We start from the raw sequence: 24,684 nt of genomic DNA, 5'->3' as shown, positions 1-24,684 counted from the left end.
GCCGGGATCGAACCGGGGACCTCGAGATTGTGAGACGACGACACTGACGACTGCACCATTGTGCTGCATGGCATAACTTCAACGGAAGTCATACTTGTAGCATGTCGTCCAAAATATGACCAAAAAGTCATACTGTAGCATGTTGTCCAAAATGTGACAAAAAAGTCAAGCTATAGCATGTCGTCCAAAATATGATGTCATACTTTGGACAACATGCTATAGTATGACTGTTTATCACATTTTGGACAACATTAAAGAAATATGATATACGTGCTACTTCTGACGGCATGCTATAAGTATGACTTTCGTTAAAGTTATGGTAGCCAGCAGAGTGGCGCAGCTGTCAGCGTTGTTGTCTCGCAGTCTGAAGGTCATTGGTTCAATTCCCGCCTCTGACAGTCTATGTTGAATTTGCATCTTTCTGCAAAACTAATAACTTAAAAGTCCAGTTACTCGTCCATAACATGGATGACTAACTTATGCCTGTAGTCCATAATGTAAAACATTTCATTCAACAAGAATCCTCCACACACAAAGTTCCAGGCCCCCTGTCAGCGCTGGCTTGGAACTGCACCATTTTGCTGCCTTTATTGCATGCTTGCCTGACTTATATGACTTTTAAACATGTTAGGGAAGAGCGCTCAACAGTGCAGTGGTTGGCACGGTTGCCTCCCAGTCAGAAGGTTGCAGGTTCGAGACTCGCTCTGGAAAGCATGACATTAACATGCAAGATGGAAAGTCACGTCGAGGGCAAGAATCGAACCTGGAGCCTTCTGACTGGAAGCCGACAACACTAACCACTCCACCACAGTTCCTTCTTCCATAAAATGTTTAAAAGTCATATAAGTTATGTAAGTCAGACAAACATGCAATAAAGGCCACACAACTCCGCAGTCGCTAGTGTCGTCGTCTCACTATCAGGAAGTACTCGCTTCGATCAGGGGCTTGGAACTCTGTCTGTGGTGGATTGCATGTTCTCGCTTGAAGTGTGACTTTGTCACGTTTACGACTATATGCATGATGTTTGATTTACATCATGGACTACATGCATGATAACATGCATAAGTTAGTCGTCCATGTTATGGATGACATATTTTAATTTACTTATTACTATGCAGGAACATGCAAATTCCACATAGAAAGTCCCAGGCCGGGATCGAACCGGGGACCTCGAGATTGTGAGACGACGACACTGACGACTGCACCATTGTGCTGCATGGCATAACTTCAACGGAAGTCATACTTGTAGCATGTCGTCCAAAATATGACCAAAAAGTCATACTTTACATAAACTTTTTTTTCAGGCAAAAAAATGTAAAATACTTAAGACTACAGTATGTTGTCTAAAATATGAAGAGAAAGTCACACCATAGTATGTGGTTCAAAACGTCATGCTATAGTATGACATTTTTCTCCTCCAAAAAATCACAAAGGTCATATTATAGCATGTCGTCCATAAACCTGAATGTCCTGTCCCGTGGGAGCCTCTGATTCACTCTCACCGTGCTTTGCTTTGTGACCCAGACGATGTTCCTCTACGTGACCAGCCTGATGAAACGAGGCTTCCAGGACGAGAGCGGCCGGCAGCAGCAGCTCGCTGCTTCCCCGAAGGAAAGACCGGAGAAGAGGAACACCGCGCTGTGAGCCGACGCTCCTCCCCACCGCCTCACAATGTCTTCACCGGTGTGCATGTACATCGTGGACTTTACTGTCTTGTTTTCTACTTTAGTTGAAGTTTGCGTTCCATCAGAATGGACAAAGAGACATGCAGACTTGTAACAAAGCAATTTATTTCTGAGCATTAATTCTGCTGCAGTTCAACGGTACAAAACCGGTGATAAACAGAAACGACGTTACTGGAACTGCAGCAGATGCTTTGTCTCTGGATTCAGAACTCAAACATGCCTTTCAGTCAATCTACAACAGTCAAACAGATTTCTGCTATTTAACTCGATCCTGAATTTACCACATTCAGGACATTTTATTGGTGTTTAACAATTTAAGACAGCTTGGCGTGGGGATGCAAAAACAAAGGACATCTCGTACTTCAAATGGTAAAATAAAAACACAAAATAATATTTTATCTCCAATATTGAGAAAAGTGAAATTAGAGAAAAATATTCCGATTTAGTTCTTCGTTTCTGAACGCCACATTTTGAAATCACATTTAAGAACAAAACTGGAAACCGAGACGTCCGTCTGAAGACAGTCGAGTTACAACGTGCCGATGCAACTTAAGTGTTAGCTGTTATTATAACGTAAATAGGGACTCTAACAATGAAATAGTAGGAAAGGCTGCTTATTCATCGGGCTCAGTGGGTTTTGGCTCCAGAGGCGACGCGGCTGCGGAGAACCTGGTTTTCCGAAGCAGAAATCGGTGGCGGTTCAATAAAGTTGGCTTTGCTTCGTACTGAATGAGAGAAAAAAAAAAAAGCCTCAGGTTTTCTGTTCCGAATCACCGACGGCACCGGACAGCCGGCGAGGAGACACTAACCATGCAGACAATGGCATCATATGGAAGCAGTCACCGGGTGGATGAACGGCGATCCGGAGGCCTCGGACGAAGGGGGGAGGGGGGGGACGCCGGGTGGAGCCGAAGCTCCTCCCACTCCTCTCAGATGGTACAGGCCAGAAAGAGTCTGTTGCTCATTGGGTGGCTTTGGTTTTCTTGCTTTTGCTTTTCTTGTCTTTCTTCTTAAGTCCGTCCATGTGAGCTCTGAGGAGGTTGGAGTACGCCTGCAGCAGGAAGGGAAGGTCAGGAACCCAGTTACCCATCACAGGTCTCACATTCAGAAACAAGAGGACAGTCAGCAAAAAACGAGCTCGGCCTACCATCTGAAACTTGATTACTTCTTTGGTGCTGACCTGAGGTTGTGAGAAAGTAGAAGTCAGCAGGAGATCACAGATCCAAACATAATAAAAGAATTAAAACAGTCGTCTCACCACGGTGCTGATTTTCTTCTTGCCTTCGGACGCTCTGATGAGACATTTGTTGTCTGCCGGCTCGAATGAATCCGAGCTTCCTTTTCTGGGCATCGGTTTGGTTCTACCGTCATCTGGAAGAAGAAAACAACAACAACAACAACATCATCCCACAACAGCTGATCGGACGGTCGCACGGGAGGACAAGTCTCAGCTGTCCTGCAGACTTACACTTCTTCAGGGTGATGACGACACTTCCGGATGTTCTGCACTTCTGGAAGAGTCGCGTGAGCTCGGTGAGAAACTGGAGGGCAGTAAAGAGATTCATCTTTAAATGCTTCGATCATAATCAGAATAAATAAACATTCTTTATAATATTCTTTAAACAACACAGACTGAGCAGTTTTCTGGGAGAAGCTGGTCGGAACACGTCGTTCAGAGAGGACGTGTTTACTTCGACTCTCCGTTCAAACAACCGGTTAAAGTCGAAGTTTAACGGGTTGAATAAAATCACCGTTTTAATAAAAACGCAGTTGTCGGTTCTGACCAACTTTAAACCGGTTCTCCGTCAGCGGGCTGGTTCGGACGCTAAAGTCTGCTTCCGCTTTCTGAGCGACAACACGTCGTTAACGAAGAGACTGTTCTCTGTTCTCTGTTCTATGTTCTCTGTTCTCTGTTCTATGTTCTCTGTTCTCACCGAGTCGTTTTCCAGCAGCACCATGACTCGAGCTGTGGTCCAGCTGTTAGCCGTTAGCAGGGAAGCTAAGTGGCTGAGAAGCACACGTACTATTCCCAGCCGGAGCCCCGCCCCTTCCTTCGCCCCTCCCCCTCTTCCTTCGCCCCTCCCCCCTGCGCCCTCACTGCCCGTCACACTGCCGCCCTGCCGTCAGGGAGGGGGAACAACAACAACCTCACCCAGCAGTCACACGCAGCTGTTGATGTTTTTGTTTTTTTTAGACGTAATCATACGCAATGACTGAATGGTAACCCTATTTATGTAAATTACAACTTCCACTGAGGCGTATGAACTCTTGGCACGAAAACATTATTGAGTAAAACAGTGAAAAACGCTGTCACTTTGCAGCTTTCTGATGTTGATCTCCTCTGTGGAAGTTAAATCCACATCCCATGACCAGAAAATGTTGTCCCAAGCACATGATTGTGGGTTTATGTGTTTGACGGATCTGACTGCAGCTGGGGTTTGTTTTTTTTGTTTTGTTTTTCATTTAGAGGAAGCTATGACACATTTTTTTTTTTTTTTTTTTTTTTTTAAGGAAAGTACCGCACGGCACATATTTTAAAACAAGTCAGACTTTTTACCTTGTTTAAAAAAAGATCTCAGGATACACATAATTAATCAAATATTATAAAGAATATTAATTCCATAAATTGTTAAACAAATTCAGTTGTCATACATTGAAATAAACGATTCAACCACTATGTCTAAAAAAACAACTGCTAAGTCAGTAAATCACTGCAGTTAGTAAGAATTACAATCAACTGTGGATGACAGTTGGTATGACAGCCTATCTATCAATCAATGAAACAGTTTCATTAAAAAAAACCAAAAAAAAAACATGCCCTTTTAAGTTCAGTCTCACTGTAAGCCTTTTGAATCAACAGAAAAATAATAGCATGAATTGCTGATTTTGACAAAGATAATACAAAAGTATCAATATGCAGGATGTCCCGACTCCGGTTTGAATGTAGCTTTCATAATACATTCAAATTAATTCACATTTATGTGTAACTTTTCTGAAAGTCATGTTGACAGAGCACAGTCTGGGTGGTGCTCCGCATCGGCGAGGCGCACAGCAAACTCAGAGTGCCAGTCTCTGTCAAAGACCGACTTCAGCTGGCTCTGCAGGGTCTTATTCTTCCAGACAGGGTGAGGGGTATGCTGGGAAATCACCAGGCCCACGCCAGCTGTGGTCAGAAAGTAGTCACCTGACCAGTTGGAAGTACCTGGGTGGAAACAACGCTATCTGGTCAATGATTAACCAAACACTTGGAAGAACTGACCTGCTCATTACTTAAAATTCAACAATGAATACAGAGAAATATGATCTGCTCCTCACCAATGTATGCTACCTGATCAGTCACCATGTACTTGTTATGGTTGACTCTTGAAAATGGAATATCAGACTGGTTTCCCACCGGCAAAATGAACAATTTCTGAAAAAAGAATTGAAGTGTGAATTAAAAAAAAAAAAAAAAAGTGGTGAAGATGTTCAGCAGATGTGTTTATTCTACGTGTTGTCTTACTATTTGGATGTTGATATGGTGCTGAGGGTAGTCCATCGCGGCTAGAGACTGAAGAAAGGGCAGCATGGCTGGATCAGAGTCGCGGCCGCAGCTGATCAGCATCCTGATCTTGACCTTCCTCTCGAACACAGCAGTCCTGATGGCGTCGTCGATGACCGGCCAGTATCTGCTCAATTAAAGACTCCAACGTGAGGAAATCAAACAAAAGAGGCACACCGTAGATGAAAAAAAATAAAAATAAAGTAGCTTATTTTGGTGGTTTGGGTTCACCTCTGAGGCCTGTCAAAGCGTGTGGAGGGAAAGTACTCCATGACAGCTACATCAACAAAATGTTGGGCCTCTGAGATGATGGAGAGAATAGCCTCCAGGTCCTGAGTCCTCGATAGGGGACAGAATGATGCTGGAGAAGCCTGCGGGGAAACATTTGATTCATAAAAGATATCAGCTTTGCTATGTGGTGTCTGTTGTGGATGAGGTTAATACAGACAACAGTCCTTGATCCCTCATAGTAGCAGTATCCTGTAAAAGGGAACTGAAACTTAAGGAACTCACTGAGAGGTACAGCTTGCTGGATACGTTACCCTCCTTCACCAGCAGGGGGTGATGTTTGTTGATGGCAGTGTCATACTTGGCAGGCCAGGGCTGTGGCAAGGAGCTGTTGGGTTGTCCCATCACCCAGTAGGACTGGAAGATCTTATGGAGGTCCTTCGCTAGACTGGAACAGTTGTAGACCACCACTCCCAGCTCCTTCACCTGCAGCCAAACGGGAATCATCGAATTGTTTGGCAGCATTTTGAGGTTAAAACGAAGCACCTGAGAACGTAGCATTTATGGTTTCACCTGTGTTAGGGCCCTCCAGTCCATGTTGGCGCTTCCAATGAATACATGTTTTCTATCCACGATCCAGAACTTGGTGTGCAGGACGCCTTTTGTCAGGCGCCCAAAGTCCACCTTCCTCACATGAACTCCTAAAGACGGCCAGAAAAGAGAGTCGAGAGAATTTAGTGTTAACGGTGCACGACAAACCAAAACATAAAGGAGTGAACCGGAGAATCATTTCCAAACCTTTCTTTTTTAAAACCTCTAGATCGGTGGAGTTTGTCATCACTGTGGGAACACTGGTCACCACTCGGACAGAAACATTCCTGGAGGGCAACTCTTCAAGATCTTTCAGGATGTTCCTTCCCTGCCGGGGACAGAATGAATGCATGAATCCTAAATATAAATGATATGTTGCGATTACAAGCAATATTATCTAATCTTTTTTTTTCTGTTTTAGTTGATAACTCACAGGCACGTCAGAGGAAGAGTTAACATTGATGTCTTCCCCAGTTAATGTCCAATAGAAAGACACCACATCCACTTGGTCAGTTGCCACGGCGATGAGATCTTTCCAGACTTGTTCCAGGGGGAACCCGAATGTTACATTGGCGCTATACGTCACATGTTGAGGGATGCTCTCCACGAGGGCCATGCTGAGGGATAAAACAATCTGCTGAGGGAATTCTTATTGAACTAAATTTATGGTGAAGTCTTTCATCATAAAGAGAAAAGATGTGGTTTACGATGTGTAAAGATTCAGTGGTTTCACTACTGCATTTTTGCTCAAAATTAGTAAAGTACAACAATTATTTTTGCATATTTCAAGAGGAAAGATGTAAAGCTTGATGCCATACATCAGACTATACACAGCATTTAATGTAAAACTCTGTTGTATGATAGACTTCATCATATACAGTACAATACAATTATATAAAAATATATTTCATGCAGCAGATAGTTCGGTATAATGCTGAAGTGCAAATCTTGACAGCTGATCGCTAATGTAACTACACGGGAGGATTATTACCTGCACTGGTCAACAGATAAATTGCTCCCAGCAGTGTCCTGTGGAAGCGTGTCATGGTTTTGGGGGGCTGGTGGTCTCTCCAGCACAGCAATGGCAAGCAAAATGCCCAGGACCGTCAGACAGCCCAGAACCACAGCCAGCGTCACACAGCTGGTCGACCTCTGACAGAACATGCTCCAGAGTTAGGAAAAAGTGATCTCTCAAACCAGAGGGAAAAGGTTGGTTAATGTTTGTAGTCCTACCTTTTTGTTTGAGACATAACCGTCATGAAGGCTGCTGTACATGGAGGTCATATTTCCTTTCAAGCACTGCTCACCGAGTGAAGGTCAAAAGAAGTTATAATCACGGACAGAAGACATCAACAAAACAAGTCGGAGATCTCTTAAGTTTCAAACACCAAATTCTGCTCAGATTTCTGCAGCTGAAAGATTTAAAAGGTCTGAATGTTTGTTTCATACAGAAAAAGCAACTTACAGAAAGCAGATGCAGCGACTTCTCTGAAAACAAGAGCTCAAAACAAACGTGCTTCTTCCAGTCCAGCTTTCACCCGAAACTGAGCTGCAGTGATATTTTTACTGGTGTATATATCGCAGCAGTTCCTGTTTTTAACTTTCATTTCAGGTTTTCAGACGTGTATTCACTAAAAAGGTGTACAGTAGATGACAACAACAGCAAAAAAAGAAGACAGGTTTTCTAATTCAATTTATTTGAGAAACAAAAAAAACAAAAACCTGGAATCATCACCCAACAACATTCACAAATCCCCAAACATAAATACCAGCTGACAAATTACAACCAAATCATTTCGGGAGAAAGGAAAGGGAAACAGAATCTGAATATCAAAAAAAAAAGAAAAAAGGGGGACACAAATTTGACACTTTCTCTGAGTTGGTTGTTGGAATAAAGCACAAAGGGGGGAAACATTATCCCACAGAGGACGAATAGCAGCAATATGAGACGAAAGAAAGAGAAACATTCAATTTTTAAGAGTTTGTAAACAACCACTGGGCTCGGCTGCGTGAAACATCCTCCCACACAGCTCTGCGGCACTTGTCGGTACCTCCCAGTCACGTACAGCATGTGGACCCGGGAGGAGGGAAACAAAAAGCTGCTGGTGTACCGGGTCGCCTCGTTCCCCTGCTTCAGCCTTACAGTCTCTGACAGGAGAGCCAAAGCTTTCAGTTCGCAGCATATCAGGATGAAGTGACGATGTCGGACTAACTTTGTGCAAAACACAACATGTAGGACGTACAGATATGTTCAGACATTTAAATACGCATCACCAGCTAATAACCAAGATCTACAGCTTCACACAATTTACTTTACATGACTTCTTGTGTGTGTGTGTGTGTGTGTGTGTGTGTGTGTGTGTGTGTGTGTGTGTGTGTGTGTGTGTGGGGGGGGGTCATAGAAATACACTGAGGAAATGTCACACTGTAACCACGGTGCTGTGATAGCTCTCAGCGTGCATAGCAACAGCTCAGTACAAACACAGATAAAAGAGGACTCATCCTGCGGATCCATCCATCTACTGAAGAGCGGAAAAGTTAGCACAACCAAAACACGCTAAATTGGCTTGTAGCAACTGTGAAATATAACATGAACTGATCTAACTGGCACAAGAGGCAACCAGCTCTCTCCCAAATTCATGTTGAGCCGGTTGTCTCACAAAAAAACAACAACTAATAAATACTTTGTACATTCTTCTATAAATCTGGTCCACAAATGTGACAAACAAAATGATAAACATGTAAAAAAACAAAAACCCGGTGTGGAGAAGTGTAGTGGAGTTACTGAGGGAACACAGTACACTGACATCTGCAAGCGATAACTGCAGCTCTTTCAAAACAAATATCAATGAACCCATATTTCCTCCAAAATGGGGGATTTGTCACTAAACACAAATGTGTGATGTATTTATGGATTTCCCTGAGATGATTATGCTCAGGCTGGTTTTTACTTAAAACCCAGGAATTACAACGAGCTTTTAAAAATCAGCTGTCGGTCATATCATTGGCAAATAATGAGGACGATATGCAGCACACAGAGTCAAGTATAGCTTTGAGGCCCTTTAGAGGCGATTGTGAGCTTTATGCAAATATTAAAGTATTTCCTTAAAACATCACCTCATACACGAGGCCCCGCTCAGCGTGCACTGAGGGCCGTTTAGTGCAGGTGCGACTGTGTGTTGCACCACTCAGAAGGTGTGTAGTGCTCATAGTGCAGTAGTGTGTGTGTGTTCAGATGTGCAGGAGGCCTCAGTCTCACTTCCCCCCCTCTTGGTTTCCTTTTGTGCACACCGGTCTGGCACCTGGCTGTGGGAGATGAGAGCAGAAGTTCAGCTCTGATGGAAGAACTCAGACTAAATATCCCTCTCTGAGGTCGTCCGGGTTCACAGCTGCTCTCCTGACGCTCTCGCTGGGCCGCGGGCCGCCGCCACGTTTGGAGATGGAGTGGACCGTCCTCCAGTCCCGGGAGGAAGAAGATCTGGAGGATCGACCTCCGGACGAGGAGGAGACCACGGCGGCGGAGGTCTTGGTAGCGTCGGGCTGACCGCCGGGCTCCATGACTGTGTTAATGACTGAAATAAAGAAAAAAGGTGTTTTATTAATTCTAAAAGTAAGACAGTATTTTTTTCTGCGGTCTATAATGTGTCAGAGCGACTCACCCTCGAGTTGTCTCTGAACTCTCCTGAGTTCTTTCAGGATAGATGTGATTTCCTGAAATACAAACATCTCACTTAGATCTTAACGCAAATCATTTACTACCAAACATTTTGCTTGAAAATGACCAATACAAAAAAAAAAAAAGCACTCACCTTGTTGGAGGTTTTGACAACAGGGACATCGTTGTCAGAATCAACCTTTGCCTCAATTTCTTCCCAGATGTCGACCCTGTCCTGGAACAGGACCCTGCGTGACAAATGTCACAGACAATCGTGTCTTCACGGTTTCATGTAGTCTGGACACTTTCTAACTCATTTAATAAATCAAAGTGTAGAGAAACAAAAAACCTGTTGTAACATCTCACACTGGAAACTGGTTTTCATCTGTTTCTAATCAGAAGATTAGTTCCTCTCCTCTCCCATATTGTCAGACTATCAGTCTGTGAGCTGACTCACCAACTTACTCTAATTAAATAAGATTAAATGCTCAGTGCAGTCAGCTTGTCAGACAGGAGCCATAAAATTTTTTGAAACAAAGTCAGATTAAGCATGAGAATGAGGGGTGTGTATGTGTGACGCCTGCTTCCTCAATATCGTACTTAATTTTGTCAGCGAGTTGCTCCGTGTTTTCTTTGATGACCACGATGACCTGAGAGACGGGATCCAGCATCAGATCGTCCACGCCGACCTGACGGAAAAATAAAACGCATTACAATGCTCTCCCATCACAGGGGCTTTAAAAGGGAAGCGAAGCAGCACGTCTGAACCGCGTCCGACCTCGTCTCTGCTCCGAGCTCGCTGCCTGGAGCTTCTTTCATGGTCGCTGGAGCTCTGGTCGGGTTCCCTGGTAGCGGAGACGCTCTGGTAGTTCAATCCAGGAATGTGCTGAACCTGCTGGAACAAGCAGATTTTAGAAGGTAACTTTAGGGACCACACAACTGACAGTGTTACGATCTACTGATTGAGATCAAGAATATTCTTTTTATTTTTTATTTTAAAGTTTGATCTTTTTCACGCTAAACACCAAAGATGCACATGTACAGGTTGAAGAATTAAACTGAAGGACTCTGATAAAACTTTGAATACGACAACCAAAACACACATAAAAGCATCAACTACATTTTAAATAATATTTTTTTTAAAGTTCTGATTCAGATAATGCAGCAACTTGAATTGCGACATATTTAACCGTGTACCAGAAGAGCTGTTATAAACATGTCTGACGTACCTGCTCGTGAGCGGTCACCGTGGAAACAGGTGCACTGCTCTCCTTTTCGGGGTTTTGTGGATCGCCCTCACCGGCGACATCGTGGATCTCTCTCGCTAAGATAGCCAAGTCTTTGGCCAGATCCTGACTCAACCTTGAACATATATTATATAACATAAGAACAACCAACAGAATTTTTTTAATTTTTTTTTATTAAATATAAAAATCCTTTCTATTTGATAGTGATGCTTTGTAACAGTGCAGCAATAACACCATGTGACAGTATTGATATCTCTTTTGCAGGAAATTAAAACGGTGTACATTCAAATTCACTGACTGAAAACGGATCAGTTAGATTACCGTCTCATTTCCGGTGGTATTGGCTCCCTTGTCTTAATTAATTGGAGTCTTAATTAAAAATATGCTCCTCATAAGTTCAAAAGACTGTATGTGTGAAACCAAGTTTGCTATTATAAACACACAGATCTGGAAAATATAGAAGCATCTCCACCAGAAATCCTCAGTTTGTGATTTTTTTTTCTTACCGTGCGATCTCAGCGCTGTGGGAGGACCAGTTGTTGAAGGCCTCTCCCTCGTGGTTCTCCTCCTCAGAATCTCTGCAGCGGGATTTGGGTCGCGGGGCGACCACGGGCTGGGCCCGAGGCTGACCGCGCAGGCTGTGAGAAGCTGAGGAAGGTTGGGAGCGTTTGTGTTTAGGAATGCTCTGGTTGGAGTCGTACTCCTCCTCTGAGGTAGAGGTATAGTCTGAGCCTTTCTGTCGCCTCCTGGAGCCTTGGCGTTGTGAATTGGTTTGAATTACAGAAGACAGAGAAGTCGGGAAAACGGGAGAGAAAAAGGAGATGAGAAGAATAACACCACCAACACCACCAAGCATTTCAGATGAAATATTTCCCAGAACAAGAGACAGAAAAGATGCCGTGGACGTGCTCATCTCCACATTTCTTACTCATTCATTGTTCTTTGAGGGTTAAAAAAAAAAAATCATTTACAAACTGAAACGAGCACTTGACTTCCACCGTCCAGCAGCCGAGTACCAGATAAGAACCAACGCGTAAAAACACCGATGAGTCCCGTGAAGCATAATGTGCCAAGACCAGAACCAGTCCAGTAATCAGAGACATGTTTCCCTCAAAACGTGACTGACTGTACTGAAGGAAGTTCCATTTAATCTAAAGACTCAGCAGCATTAATGTTAGTGGTTCTGATGTTAGTGACAGCTCCGAGCAAGTTCCCGTCCAACGCACAACTTTTGGTTGACGAGAAAAAGTTGCTAAGAACAGAACTAATGAAATGAAACGGAGAATTAACTGATGCCTCGAAATGTTTCAAACCAATTCACCGCTGACGGTTTGACAGACTTGCTTCCAAACCACAACGTCATTTCTTTAACGTAATGTTGGTTTGACTAAAACTGAGGAAAATGTTACAGCACTTCATGTTTTAGAAATATTAAACAGGAATCTTCTGTGTACGTGTCTGTCTTATACTCACTTGCTGTGCTGGTGGCATATTTGGCGCTGCTGGAGCGTCCACGAGTGATCGGGGTTTTACTAAGAGGCGCTTTCTGTGGCCTTTCGACTGGTTTTGGCCCCGCGGTGGAGGCCCTTCGAACGTAGCCGCCACCCGACTCGGCGCTGCGGTTGGAAAATCCAGCGCTCCTGCCCGTCCACTGGGGGGCGGACGAGGCCTCGGTGTCGCTGGGCGTGCTGAACGAGCTCGTCCGCTTCCGAGGCATGGCCAGCAGATCCAGCCTGGACAGTTTCTTGGCTTCCTGGGGCTGTTTGGCCGGAGCGTTGCTCGTTTCCTGGGACAGCCTGTCCGTCTCCGTCCCCTCGTTGTCCGAGGCCTCTCCCAGGCGAGCCCGGCGGAGCATGGACGCCCTGGTGGGTCTTGGGGTTGACAAGCTGTTGGCACGAGCCAAGGCCCGGGACGCACCGGGGGTCTTGCCGTCCTCCTTCTGAAGAGGCATGGTGTACTTTCTGTGTGTTTGGAGGTTGTTGGACTCCTGGTCGGAGTAAGGTAAGCTCTGAGGGTCATCGCTTAGGTCTGTGGAGCCACGTTTCCCCGAACTACGTCTCAGTCCAACGGGCCTCCTGACAGACCCGGTCTTACTGCTGCTGTCTGCTGCATAAGAGCGGTGCTTCTCGGACACTGTGGATTGGTGATGTGAGTCCTGACTAGCTATGCTGGCTGAAGACCTCTCCCTATGGAGGCCACTAGCAGACGGTTTTTTCGTCAGCGTGTTTGGCTTGGTCCTATTGCTATGTTGGCTGACGGTGCTGGAGGTATCCACATCCGACTCCCCAGAAAGCGAGTCCATTATGGGAGATGGAGTGGTCTGTGATTGTCCTGCATGGAGCTTGGCCTCCAGAACAGCCAGAACATCCTCCGTCTCTTTGAGGTAAGAACGAGTGTCCTGACTGCTGCCTCCCTGGAAGAGTTCAGCTTCTGGGTCTCTCAGAGAAGGCTGGCTCGAGATGTTGGGCAGTCTGGCGTTGCTCGGCCGCTCCTTGGTGAAACTCTCCTGTCTGATTAATGGGGATACTAAGCTCTCCTTCAGCTCCTGACTCCGCGTCTCCTGGCCCAGTAGAGGAGCCGATGTATTGGACCTGACTTTTCCAGAGTCCGGACTGCTTCTCTGTTTGGTCAGAGTGGCTGTTGAGAAACCTTTGGTTACGTTTTTCCTCTCAGGCTTGGGAGTGTTGGGTTTTGAGCCTCCTCGTGCTGGTTTGCATGCAGGCTCCTCCGACCCGATGTAGAACGATGTAGACTTGGCCGGGAGTCTCGGATTGTTCTCGTTTTGCTTCTCTTTTGAGTCTGACAGCGGCCTCCTCCTCTGCTCTACGATGGATCCGTCATCGGACCTGCTAGCGTCACTCAGGCTGTCCGGCTCGACGTCATCCTGCACCGTCAGCCTGTGAATGCTGTCGTGAGACCCGGAGGCCACCGAGCTGCTGTCCTCCATATCGAACGTTGCATGCTGGTCATAATGAACATGAATGCTGGGACTATGGACGCCAATCTTCTCGCCCAGCGGTACCTGTGGCAGGATGCGTCGAGCTCTCGACCCGTCGGAGTCTGTGCTGTCGTGGTTTTGGCCGTGGTTTGTACCTCGTGCTGTAGTGGAACAGTTTTAATGCATATTAACCACACATGCTGAAACTGAATATCATTCATATTCATCAGGGTGTCTCATTATCATTTCAAATAGACCAATGTCTCATCAGGTGGCTTACCCCCTCCTGACAGGTCCATCTGGGAAGCGATGTCAAAGAGGCCAGACGAAGGGCCAGATTCTGTGTAGCTGTCTGCCAAGCTGGCCCAGCAAGACATCCACTTAGGAGCCTCTTGTAACAAAGCACCTGCTGGCTGAACCTGAAAGAAAACACAATCACAATCTTTAAAAAAAAAGATTTGAAGATTTGAAGAAAGCACAGTTGATAACTGTACGATTACGCACAACAGAAGATCAATATGTTTCAAGAATGAGTGTGTAGTCCAACTGCTATACAAACATAAGATTTTGTTCCTTATACTAGGTTAGAAAGAAAGAACGAAACATGGAAGAACCCACAACCTAAGGAAAGAGGAGGCAAATCAAGACACCAAGAAGAAAAATCAAGGAACCAAAAAGAAAAATGAAGGAACCAAGAAGACAAATCAAGGCACCAATGCATTCGGATTCGTGCATTCAGAGATTTACGGCTTTCCGACCCCACATAATCATTAACCGTCTTTAGAACTGGTGCTAATTATTCATCCATTCATCACTCCCACCCTGAGCGGGATGGTTTACCTTCACCAGACTCTGTCCCTGCTCTGGAGCTGGCCTCAGCTCCCCACAGCTACTCTGCCTACGCTGCTGTCTGCCCTTAACAATAACAGGACTAAAGGCTGACGAGGTTTCTGCTTCACCCAGGTTCGTTCTCACTGGGCTCTCAACAACACCGAACACCTGTCAGGAACAAAGCATTGCAAGTGTATAAGTGCAAGCACGGGAAAAAGTATGGCTGCTAATGTCCGTGGCTCATTCGGACCAGGACGTTTTATTTCCAAGAAACAGAGAAGATCACAAAGCCAGTTTACTTCATTTAAGCAACGTGCTGTGATGTTTGTTTAAGCAACGAGCAGCTTTTCTTCAGATTAAATTAGACAGAACAACTCGCCTGGTCAATCTTGCTTCGTGCTTCTTCCACCTCTTTGTCTGGAACATCTGTCTCGATGGTGTAGGTCCCTGCATCACTCAGAGTGTCCTCCTCTTCATTTCTGGGGCTCCTGACGTCCACGCTCTGAGCTGCCGGGGGCATGACGGGGGCCTTGAGGGGAACAGGCTTGTGGATAGGTGAGGATGTCTGAGGCTGGTAATGACCATCAGATCTCGGCGGAGGGGTTGCGGGACTCTGGTCAGGCTGCGATACGACCGCCGGCCCCGTTTTAGCTGCTCTCGGAGGACTAGCGGTTCTTTTCTCCCGGCTGGCAGAAATCTGCTTCGCTTGGTCGAGTAATTCGGCAGTAAAGTCCTGGGCGAGTTTAGATCTTCGGCCGACGCTGCTGAAGGGTCTTGCAGACACAGATGAGGAAGAGCGAGAGGAGAAGCTTGTGCTGATCCGGTCTTCTGTCTTCTCCCTTCGTAGAGAGCCAGCTCTTTGGGGGCCGGTGGAGGCCGGGCCCTTCAGGGGGATGGTGTATCGCTGGGTCGGGGGAGTGCTGGACGATGGAGGTGGGACTTGTTTCTCCCCAGTTGGGCTTGAGCTCTTCCTTGCCCTCTCCAGACGGATCCTGGCACCTGAGGGCTCCGGTGGGGTTATATTATTGGTGAAGGACTGGGAGCGCATCTTTCTCGGGTTTCCGTCAAAGAATTCAATGACAAAGGCTTGGTGGGGCTCAGTCTTGCCAAGACTGGAGAGGGACTGCAGCTCTGGTGGAGAGTAAGACGAAGGCTCTTCGGTGTCAGGGGAGGCGAAGCGCTGTGGTGGAGAAGCTCTCGAGGTTTGTGGAGAAACTTCGGACACAAGCTGAGGCTCTGATTGGACAAAATCGTTTCCATTGACTGCAGGGTACCCGAAATCACAGTGAGAGCCATCTTCATGGTGGCTTGCTGATGATGAAGACAAAACAAGTTAACACATTATTCCAAAGGAAGCTCCTGCATGTAAACATAAACAGACACTACATGGGGGTCTCACCCTTGGTGGTCTTCAGAGCTGATGGGTCACTGTTTGTACTGTACGTATCTTCAGCCTGTGACATCCTCCTCATCATGCTGGCATTGCTTTGAACCAGCCAATCAGCAACTTTGCTTTCTGCTGACATCACCTCAGTAGGAGTGGTCACAACCTCTGAGGAGGGTTGCTTACACTGCTGGCGGAAAGAAAACTTGGTCACGTGGTCCTTGATCTTCATTTTACCTGGAGCGCATTCATCAAACTCGATGGTGAAGGAGGCGTGGCTTTGGACCACGGGAGGAGTAGGGGTGGATGGGACACACGGGGTGGGTTCGGGGGTGTCCTTCGTTGGAACCTCATGAACCTGCGATTCGGGTTTCTTGGGCGGTCGCTGCTGCAACTCCTTTGTCGGGATCTCGAAGTAGCTGGGCTCCCGTCGGTAGGAGAACATGGCCTTGGCTTGACTGTCTGACAGAGAACCGTTGACCCCATATTTGGATATGTCATCAGCAGGCTCTGTTATCAATGACAGAAAATACACCATCAGTTTTAATGATTGTTCCGCATAATCCACCGAATATACAAAAAAATACCACAATTAAAGTTAAGTATCTCAAACTAACAGTTACTCTAAACTAGGGACATTTATTTGAATGTCATTGTTACACAATTCCTGAAAATAGGAGCCACAAACAACATGAAGGTTTCAACCGTCAGGCTGAAAAAAACAAATCACCCAGTTGGTGTCTGGGTGCCAGTTGGATGTGGCTCAATATCACTTTCGGGGCTCAGAGTCCAGCAGAGGGCAGCTGAGCGGGAATAATCTGTTCAGGTCCAGGCAACAAGAGGAAGACAACCACCCACCCTCCCCCCATCCCCTCCAGCAGCTTAGAGGGTCATAATCCATCACGAGGTAGTCAGGCACTGCCCACTGTCCTGGCATGTCCTGGCATGGCCTGGCATGGCATGGCCTGGCCTGGCCTGGCTAACAGTCCACAACTGGCAGCCAGCGACCTGCCTTGGGCTTAACACCATCCATCTCCCAGTGACCCACAAAGAGCATCGGATAGCAGCGCCGTGAAAGCCTGTCATTACAAATTCTGATCTAATTCACAAATATGTTGATATCCAATACAAAGAAGTCTGTAGTAGAATATCTTTTAGCTTTCAAAATATTAAGACTTTGATATAAATATTAAAATTAGGTAAGTAGACTGTTTATAAACACAAAACACTCTCTCTGACCTGGAGACTCCCGCTCTGGCAATTTTCCACCTCTGTTGAGCTTTTTCTTGGCCGGGTCTTCGTCCTCCCCCCACCAGGACGGCTGGCCATACAGCGGAGTAGGCTTGGATATCGGAGAATCTGTGGCAGCTAGCAGACAAGCGAACAAACACAAACACACACACAAACATGCACACACAATCAGGCACATGGTATATACTCCGGCACAGGCAGGAACGAATAAAGAGTCAAACAAACAACTGAATAAATACAGTGCCTCTTGTATTTATAAGCCACTACGTTTATGTTGGTCACATGACAAAACTATGTTGTGTCTGGGTTTATTGTTGCAACAGCAAAACGTTACACAACACCGGAGCTCAGCGGGACATAGTTTCACACTACCGGTAGCCTACGGCTTCTTTTTAAATTCCCACACATTCCCATGACAAAGAGAGTCGGGAGTCAGATTGTGATACAAACTGCATCACATGAAAACCACCAAAACCTAATCCTCCTCATGTGAGCACGGCTCAGATAATCCTAATCTTCAAGGAAACAAATACAGTGCAGGATATAGAATAACTAGCGTATCAAATCTGAGGCTTTCTGAAGACAATGACACTCATTTTTTTCATTTCTGTATATGCTCCCTACCCGTATGCAAGCAGGGGGAGCGAAGGTTTATTTTGCCGATGATGTTTCTGTGCTGGTGTTCAGTCAGATTTGTCATATAGCCCGGCACACCAGCCAGCCTCCATCACACTAATCACATAATCTCCAATGCCGCTTTTTTTGGCCCGATAGATCGGAGAAACAAGCTCTTCGGAGAGTAATATGGAGGCCACACAATGCCGGACACCAGCAGAACTCGGCCACTGTTGCCTTGGACACACAATAAGGCATCAACACAGCGACAGAAGCAGAGGGGCATGTTAGTAATTCCTTTCCATTTACTCAAGCCTCCTTTTTAGCTTAAGAAAACATGGGTGTTGCAGCTACAGCGCACAGAGCCATGTTAAATGTATTATTTTATTAATGAGCAAACACAACCAGCAGAAGACAGTAAAACGATGACGACTGTTGATAACTGCTGCACTTGTTATTTAGATACAGACTTTAAGAGTTTGTGAAAATGTTGTGTCCTAAAAATAGAGCGATGATTTTCTCCCCTTAGATCATCAATGATGAAGCATTACGACACTTTGAATCATGCAGTGTTTGTGTCTGTACTGTGTCTGTAAATGTTGGGAACGTTTCACTCCCCTTTTCTAAATACTAAATAGCTGCAGGTCGTGTCAGAGTGAAGCAGCCGGACCGAGTCGCGCTCTGTACGACTGAAGTGTTCGGCCCTGCAGACAGCTGGAGGACTGGACTCCGTCCACATCCTGTACAGCTGCACGGAAAACAAGCAAGAGCACACAGAAAAGAGACTCGCGCACAGAACGTCTGTTAATTAAAATAAAGACACACAACACAAACTCCATAGAGAACCTTCAATCTGCACCAGGCGAAAAAACAACAACATCACATCATGGCCTCCAGTCAAGCAAATTCAAAGAGACGCCATTTGCATGAAGTCAACGGAGACGTGAGGACTTTTCTACACGTGTTCCCTTAAATAAACAAAGTGAAACAGAACAAAGATGTCTGTTGTGATGGTGTCTACATCCAGTCATCTGCTGAATCCAACACCGGCTACTCATTGTAAGTGGCTGCCAACAACTGTGGCTTTATTTTCTATGTAAAATACGATCCTTATCTTCTTGGTGCATTTAGTTATCTCACTGGGGAACTGGAGCACGAGAGCACAGCACGACGCTCCTAGTAAACATGTCCTCAGTGAGAACGTCCACCAAAGACGTTACTTTTAAAAAAAAATTATTCTGCAATACAATCCCACTCACCTACTAGAGCAGGACTCTCGTAATGTTTCCCTGAAGTGCTGTAGTTTGACTGCACAGTTCTGAGGCCCTGCGAGCAACATGAGCTGCTGGAAAAGTCTTATTTTAGGCACCGGTTGTAGTTTTTCCCTCTAAGTTCACGGGGGGCCGATTACGGAGCAGAAAACACCAGAATTGCTCGATCAACAGCTGGAAGAGGTTTCTATCGGCGTGAATGAGCTTCATTCACAAAGTGCTTCTCTTCCACGAACAGCTCCACGCCTGTCCCTCTGTGGCCTCGACTGTAAAACAGATGGACAGAAGTGCCGAGTTGCCACTAAAAACCAACACACACCTTTTTTAATTCTTCAACGACACGTGTTGAACCGTCGTCCGTGTGCTCGGCAGCACCCCGCCTCGTCAGCAGTCATGCATGGCTGACAGAGATAAGACTGCTTGTCCTGAACTCCTGTACGCTCATCCTGCAGCTCTATTTCTTTACTGACACTTCAGCCTCTCTACTGACACGCCGTCCTAATCTCACACCGGGGAGGCTCTTCATAAAAGAAGCCCTGACCGTCCTATTGCGGGATCTGCGGCTAAAGCGGTGCAGCACATGGAGACTTCCTCTTCATTTATCTTAATTGAAATAGCTCCTCTGAGACGACAAGAAGAACAATTAACCTACTTGTGTTATCTTGAAGGCTGCAGGCTCACGTAGCTGCTGCGTTGTTTACCTGTGAGCGACTGGGCTCTGCGCTCAGCTCGGTCCTGCGGTTTCACGTTGGAAACGGAGTCTTTGCTCGTCTCCGAGCTCTGGAAGGACAGCTTCTCCTTGGCCTTGGCCTCCAGGGCTTTTATGCCGAGATGCAACTGGCTGGTGTATTTCTCATGCTGCGCACAGAGACGGGAGGGAAGCAGGACGTGAGAAACCATCTGCCGACAATCAGTGCAGATGTAACTGTCCTCGTACATTAGATCCACCGGGACCTCCAGATTTAGTTTCTGTGTCCTGTTGTTAACAAACCAGGATCATTTGCCGAATGCCTTATTTGAATTCATCAACAAACCAAAAAAAAAAAGGTGGACTTTTTCTACTGGTAGAAATGGATGTTGACATTGTAATGACACAATTTACATAGTTTTCACATTGAAATAACATTTGTGAAAAAAAAAGTATCAGTCAGTATTACTCACTTTAAGAGCTTCCTCTGGGACTTTGTGTTGACTCTTCTCCAGGATGTAAACGTGAACATGTGCAGAAGGAGTTAAGGTATGGACACCAAAACACCGGTATTTCTGTTTCTGTGAAACAATGAGTAATCTAAATGTAGATGTATTGTCACAGTTCAACATCTGGAGGGACTCATCATCGGGAAGATATTCTCACACACACACACACACACACACACACACACACACACACACACACACACACACACACACACACACACACACAAATCTGCTCCCTAAAATATGGTAAATATGTAGTTTATTACAAGCTTGTTTTAGTTTCCAGATTTTCTGTTTCACCATTTGAGTTTCCTTCTCTGGGGGGAAGGGAGGGCAGGGGGGAGGGGAGACGGGGGGGGGGGGGGGGGTTAAAGGGTGCAGGAGCTTTTCTGTCCACAGTGGACCATAATCTACAACCCCTGACTGAAAAACCACATGGGATTAACGTGCCAGTGGAGAGAAAGACCACAGCCGGGAAAGAAAAGCCAATAAAAGTGCGAGTGAAGCAGCAGCCAACCGCTGGCTCATTTCAGCGTCAGCTGTAGTTCGACAACTTGAACTGACTGATCTGAAGAGTCTGTGTCACACGAACGATCCAACATCCTAATCAGGATGAACCTGAGATTCAAATAAGAGTTATTAAAAAAAATTAAAAAAAGGATATCATAACCGAAGCGAACGACGTCGGACAGCTTGAGGGTGATGTACGTCTGGTCCGGGATCCTCAGGTCGTTCACAAACGTCTGCAAAACAGAAGAAACAACAGCGCTCACGTGATTTTCATGAACTAAAATGTGCCGACTCACAGGTGAGCAGCTCTGTAATTCCTCGCGGCACGCGGCCGGATCATGTAAGGTGCTTTGCAATTGGCCCTTTTGCTGTTGAAAGTTAATCTCTGACTAGATTAAGCTGTTACGCAACTGCAGCTTCGGGGGAATGCTTAAATGGTCACGGTGGAAATAAACACATGCAGCAGTGCTTCGACTTTCTTCTGCCTCAACTGAACAATCAGAGAGAGAGAGGAGCCACTCTGTTTGACTTCAGACCACCAAATATTAAGAAACACAAGGACAAACACTGTGCAGAGACGAGCAGGTCTTATTTAATAAAGAGGAAAAGCCAACGTAATTGGGGACGAATTTTAGCGACAAGGCCTCGCAGTGTTCTGCTCTGATTAGTTTGGCAGCGGCTACCGAGGCCAAAAGAAACACTCGGCGGGAACAATGAGCGGTCTCTCCCTCCGCTCGGCCCCGGGACTCCACCGGCATAATGGAGCAATGAAGGGAGAAGAGAGAGCTGCAGAGCGAGGAGGAAAATCCAGCCTCCCGTTCTACCGACCGTCTCCGGCACGCTCAGATGTCTGAGGCGGACTCGCTCACCCCGTTCAAGCTGCCGAGGTCCTTCACCATGTGCTCGTCGGTGTTCTCGTCGTAGTTGATCACGGCGTGCTGCTTGTCCACGCTGCGAGACTGACAAACAGAAAGTAAAGTCACTGCGGCTGAAAGGATTTCAGACAAAAACAACATTTTATATTTGATCTCTTTCTTGTTTCTTGGAAATTTTAATGACCTTTTTTAAAAAAAAAAAAAAAAAAAAATTTTTACATTCAATGAATTAAATAATAAATTGAGGAAAATCAATCTGGAGATTATGTCATTTAAAAAAAAAAAAAGTCACGATCGTTCATAGTGATCCTAAACGAGGACTTCAGACCAGAACCACCTGCAAACCAGCTTTAAACATGGTGTTGTGAAAAATAACATTAAAGTCTGTGTGCTTCTCTTTAAATATGCTTCCATCATGAAACAGATTCTCTCTGCTCGTTAACAGCTCATTAAAAAAAATGAACCCTGGACCATTTATGGGATTTTTATAAAATCCCTCTCCACCAACAGTGTTTGGAGACTTTGTCCATGCTCACCTGTCCTCAGTGGACTTCCCAATACCTTCGGGTAGATAATGTCCTGCCTGAGGAACTGGGTTCATCCGTTACTTTACCTTCTTAGATTAATCTAACTGTGCAGGATGGAGCTCATTAGCTTCACTTTGCCCTCCTTATCAGAGAAAATGTCGACTCTGGCTCGGACAAACAATAAATCCCTCTGCTGAACGCAAACCTAACAGCAGCAGCTATAAACTGTGAGCTGTCTGATCTAATTACTGATCTTTGAGATGCAAATATTGATCAAACGGTCGAGGCCCTGAGCTGCAACAGGATCCTCCCGTTACAGACGTTCATCGAGTTGAATGGAATAAACAACAAAACCAGCAAACTTTAAAAGGGTTAAAAGAAGATTTAAAGGCCGTGAGTGAGTGCAAAGTCAGGAAGTCGTCCTGAGCTGTTAAGCAGAGCGATAGAAAAGTTCGCATCATGTCAGACGGAGGGAGAAGCTGAGTTTTTTTGTTTTTTTTCCTGCATCGGGCGACGCCTAAATGTGGATTCGAGTAACTTTTCCATCCAAGTGAGACCTCTGCGGTCGGCAGGCTTTTCTGAGCACAACACAAACTGAGGGACGTATAAACAACTGCTTCTGCAGCACCGACACATTCACTGGTCTGAATACGGACAAAATGATCAATATATAATAGAAAGACTTATAATATAATAGAAAGACCACAAAGAAAGTGTTTATAACAGGCAGAGCAGGGGGGAAACTTAAGCTGTGTTTTAAGTTGCTGTTATGAAAGGCTGTCACCGTGGTTACACACTCAGAGAAGCATGCATGGAGACTCACACTGGGTTGGGTTTTTTTTTCCACATATTTCTGTCAGACATCACCTGACCACCTTTCACAGATGACAGTGAAGCCCCGGGGGAGAAGGGGGGAGGAGGGGGGGGGGGACACCCTGCTGGTGTTTGCTGTGTAAACTCCCAAAGTTCACGAGGTCGAGCTCACCTGCAGCATCAGCTCACAATCCTCCCGGCCGACGAAGATCATCTCCCGTGGCAGCCGGTGGCGAGTGCCTGAGCTGCTGACCAAGAACCATGACGTCACACTCATGTTGGGGCCACGAGTCAGGAGCTTCTTGGCATCCTGGCATGAGACAACAAGGCAAAATATTCAACGTTTGTTTTTTGGGATGGGGCAGAATGAAGTCACCTGTGTTTAAAGTAACGTGATGGAGGTTGTTTTCAGTGAAGGGAAGTTGTCACCTCACCTCAGTTACACCTGTTTATCCAACCGAGCTGTGAAGGTGATGCAATTAAATAACATCTCTGGATTTATTTTTGCATGAAGGTTCCACATAAATGTTCACACGAGGCACAAATGCAGATTCCTTTATCCAAAACAAACAAACAAACAAAAGGCAGCAGATATAAACTCCCTCATAAAAAGGTGTCATGGTGGGAAACCTGTTGCAGGTCCTACTTCCTGTAACCTCGGTTCACCAAACATTACTGCCACAAACCCCAAACCGGTGTTTATATATTCACAATACAGCCGGTTTAAAGGCAGCACCGAGGCCGGTTTGAACTGTTTTAATGACTTTCGGAGTTTCAGTGAGCGCTGGTGAGTCTGACGTCAGAGCCTCCAGCACCGACTCACCTTTAACGCCGTCTCCGTTTTGCTCCTGAGTGAAGCCAGAGTTTCAACTGAACGTCCGACAGCTTCGTGAAATCCGACGACCGACACATAGAAGTTTCCAGGTAAGACTGGGCAGGTAAATGTCGTTCACACCCTCCTCTTCCTCCTCTTCCTCTTCTTCCTCTGGGAATGACAACCGGTCGAAACTCTCCTCCAACGCCTCCTCTGTCCTCCCGACACGATGACGTAGCTGACATGGCTCGTCAAACGCCTTTAATCTGAGAGGTGGAGAAAAGTGAGAGCTGTCACTCTGTACGATTTTCGGGTGCTGAAAAACCTCCCAAAGACTGGCCACGCCCACTGGTTACACAGAGTACAATTCAATGAGTATTATCTATTATATCACATATAGCAGATTTAAAACTAAGGAAGTAGCATGCTGCTGTAAGGACGTGTAATAATATAAAATAAGGTAGAAAAAAATTTAACTACTTAAATTCAGTTGGGAAAGAAGTAGGTGATTTGAAAATGTAAAAGTTATAGTAAAAGTAGGCTACATAAAAATGAGTAGCAAAATGTAATTAAAGTATTGAAAGAAATCATCTTTTAAAAACTTGATATTATACACTTTGTCAAATGTTCCATCTTGAAAATAACTAAAACTGTTAAATAGCAGTGGAGCAGGAAGTGCAGTCTCTTTCTCTGAAATGCAGTGGCATGGAA

General features: G+C 45.6%; 3 protein-coding genes across 4 annotated transcripts; all 3 read right to left on the bottom strand.

Annotated features, from left to right (window-relative positions):
* Positions 1–2,625: 2,625 nt before the first annotated feature.
* On the bottom strand, positions 2,626–3,737 carry srp14 (signal recognition particle 14). The gene is made up of 5 exons (XM_069718656.1): positions 3,620–3,737; positions 3,154–3,226; positions 2,944–3,056; positions 2,833–2,865; positions 2,626–2,736 (listed from the first exon to the last, which is right to left on the bottom strand). Exons 1-5 carry the CDS (start codon positions 3,641–3,643, stop codon positions 2,647–2,649), a joined length of 333 nt encoding a protein of 110 aa, XP_069574757.1. The 5' UTR covers positions 3,644–3,737; the 3' UTR covers positions 2,626–2,646.
* A 305-nt stretch (positions 3,738–4,042) lies between these two features.
* Positions 4,043–7,570, bottom strand: LOC138632827 (5'-3' exonuclease PLD4). The gene is made up of 11 exons (XM_069718667.1): positions 7,511–7,570; positions 7,279–7,344; positions 7,037–7,197; positions 6,479–6,662; positions 6,253–6,373; positions 6,028–6,155; positions 5,740–5,940; positions 5,458–5,597; positions 5,188–5,353; positions 5,001–5,097; positions 4,043–4,887 (listed from the first exon to the last, which is right to left on the bottom strand). The coding sequence occupies exons 2-11, from the start codon at positions 7,327–7,329 to the stop codon at positions 4,685–4,687; spliced, it is 1,452 nt and encodes a 483-aa protein (XP_069574768.1). The 5' UTR covers positions 7,330–7,344; positions 7,511–7,570; the 3' UTR covers positions 4,043–4,684.
* Positions 7,571–7,725: 155 nt separating this feature from the next.
* On the bottom strand, positions 7,726–24,201 carry cep170ba (centrosomal protein 170Ba). 2 transcript variants are annotated; one of them, XM_069718654.1, is made up of 18 exons: positions 23,983–24,201; positions 23,332–23,469; positions 21,814–21,903; positions 21,099–21,177; positions 20,399–20,457; positions 19,939–20,095; positions 17,340–17,468; positions 16,116–16,610; positions 15,096–16,027; positions 14,166–14,304; positions 12,421–14,046; positions 11,454–11,700; positions 10,930–11,062; positions 10,479–10,595; positions 10,301–10,389; positions 9,855–9,948; positions 9,705–9,756; positions 7,726–9,617 (listed from the first exon to the last, which is right to left on the bottom strand). In XM_069718654.1, the coding sequence occupies exons 2-18, from the start codon at positions 23,434–23,436 to the stop codon at positions 9,394–9,396; spliced, it is 4,767 nt and encodes a 1,588-aa protein (XP_069574755.1). In that variant the 5' UTR covers positions 23,437–23,469; positions 23,983–24,201; the 3' UTR covers positions 7,726–9,393. The 2 variants fall into 2 exon arrangements, with proteins under 2 accessions (XP_069574755.1, XP_069574756.1); XM_069718655.1 differs by having other exon boundaries at positions 10,479–10,592.
* Between the last annotated feature and the right edge of the window lie 483 nt (positions 24,202–24,684).

Source organism: Brachyistius frenatus, unplaced genomic scaffold (genome assembly GCF_029030835.1).
Source record: "Brachyistius frenatus isolate BFR_SWC_R1_liver_20210118 unplaced genomic scaffold, ASM2903083v1 Contig_196, whole genome shotgun sequence".
In the NCBI taxonomy this organism is placed as follows: domain Eukaryota; kingdom Metazoa; phylum Chordata; class Actinopteri; family Embiotocidae; genus Brachyistius; species Brachyistius frenatus.
This window is presented reverse-complemented; position numbering and strand designations above follow the sequence as displayed.

Bases quoted from the DNA above. Each gene is read 5' to 3' on its own strand.
- srp14 (XM_069718656.1), bottom strand. From the start codon at position 3,643: ATGGTGCTGCTGGAAAACGACTCG. The intron at 3,057-3,153 runs GTAAGTCTGCAG...TTCTTCTTCCAG, and splicing joins CGTCATCACCCTGAAGAAGT to ATGACGGTAGAACCAAACCG. The intron at 2,737-2,832 runs GTAGGCCGAGCT...TTCCTGCTGCAG, and splicing joins AAGTAATCAAGTTTCAGATG to GCGTACTCCAACCTCCTCAG.
- LOC138632827 (XM_069718667.1), bottom strand. From the start codon at position 7,329: ATGACCTCCATGTACAGCAGCCTTCATGACGGTTATGTCTCAAACAAA. The intron at 5,598-5,739 runs GTGAGTTCCTTA...GTTTCCCCGCAG, and splicing joins CCAGCAAGCTGTACCTCTCA to GCTTCTCCAGCATCATTCTG. The intron at 4,888-5,000 runs GTGAGGAGCAGA...GTTTCCACCCAG, and splicing joins TGATCAGGTAGCATACATTG to GTACTTCCAACTGGTCAGGT.
- cep170ba (XM_069718654.1), bottom strand. From the start codon at position 23,436: ATGAGTGTGACGTCATGGTTCTTGGTCAGCAGCTCAGGCACTCGCCAC. The intron at 20,458-21,098 runs ATATCCTTTTTT...CTCCTTCTGCAC, and splicing joins CGTCGTTCGCTTCGGTTATG to ATGTTCACGTTTACATCCTG. The intron at 10,390-10,478 runs GTCGGACGCGGT...TTTTTCCGTCAG, and splicing joins GAGCTCGGAGCAGAGACGAG to GTCGGCGTGGACGATCTGAT.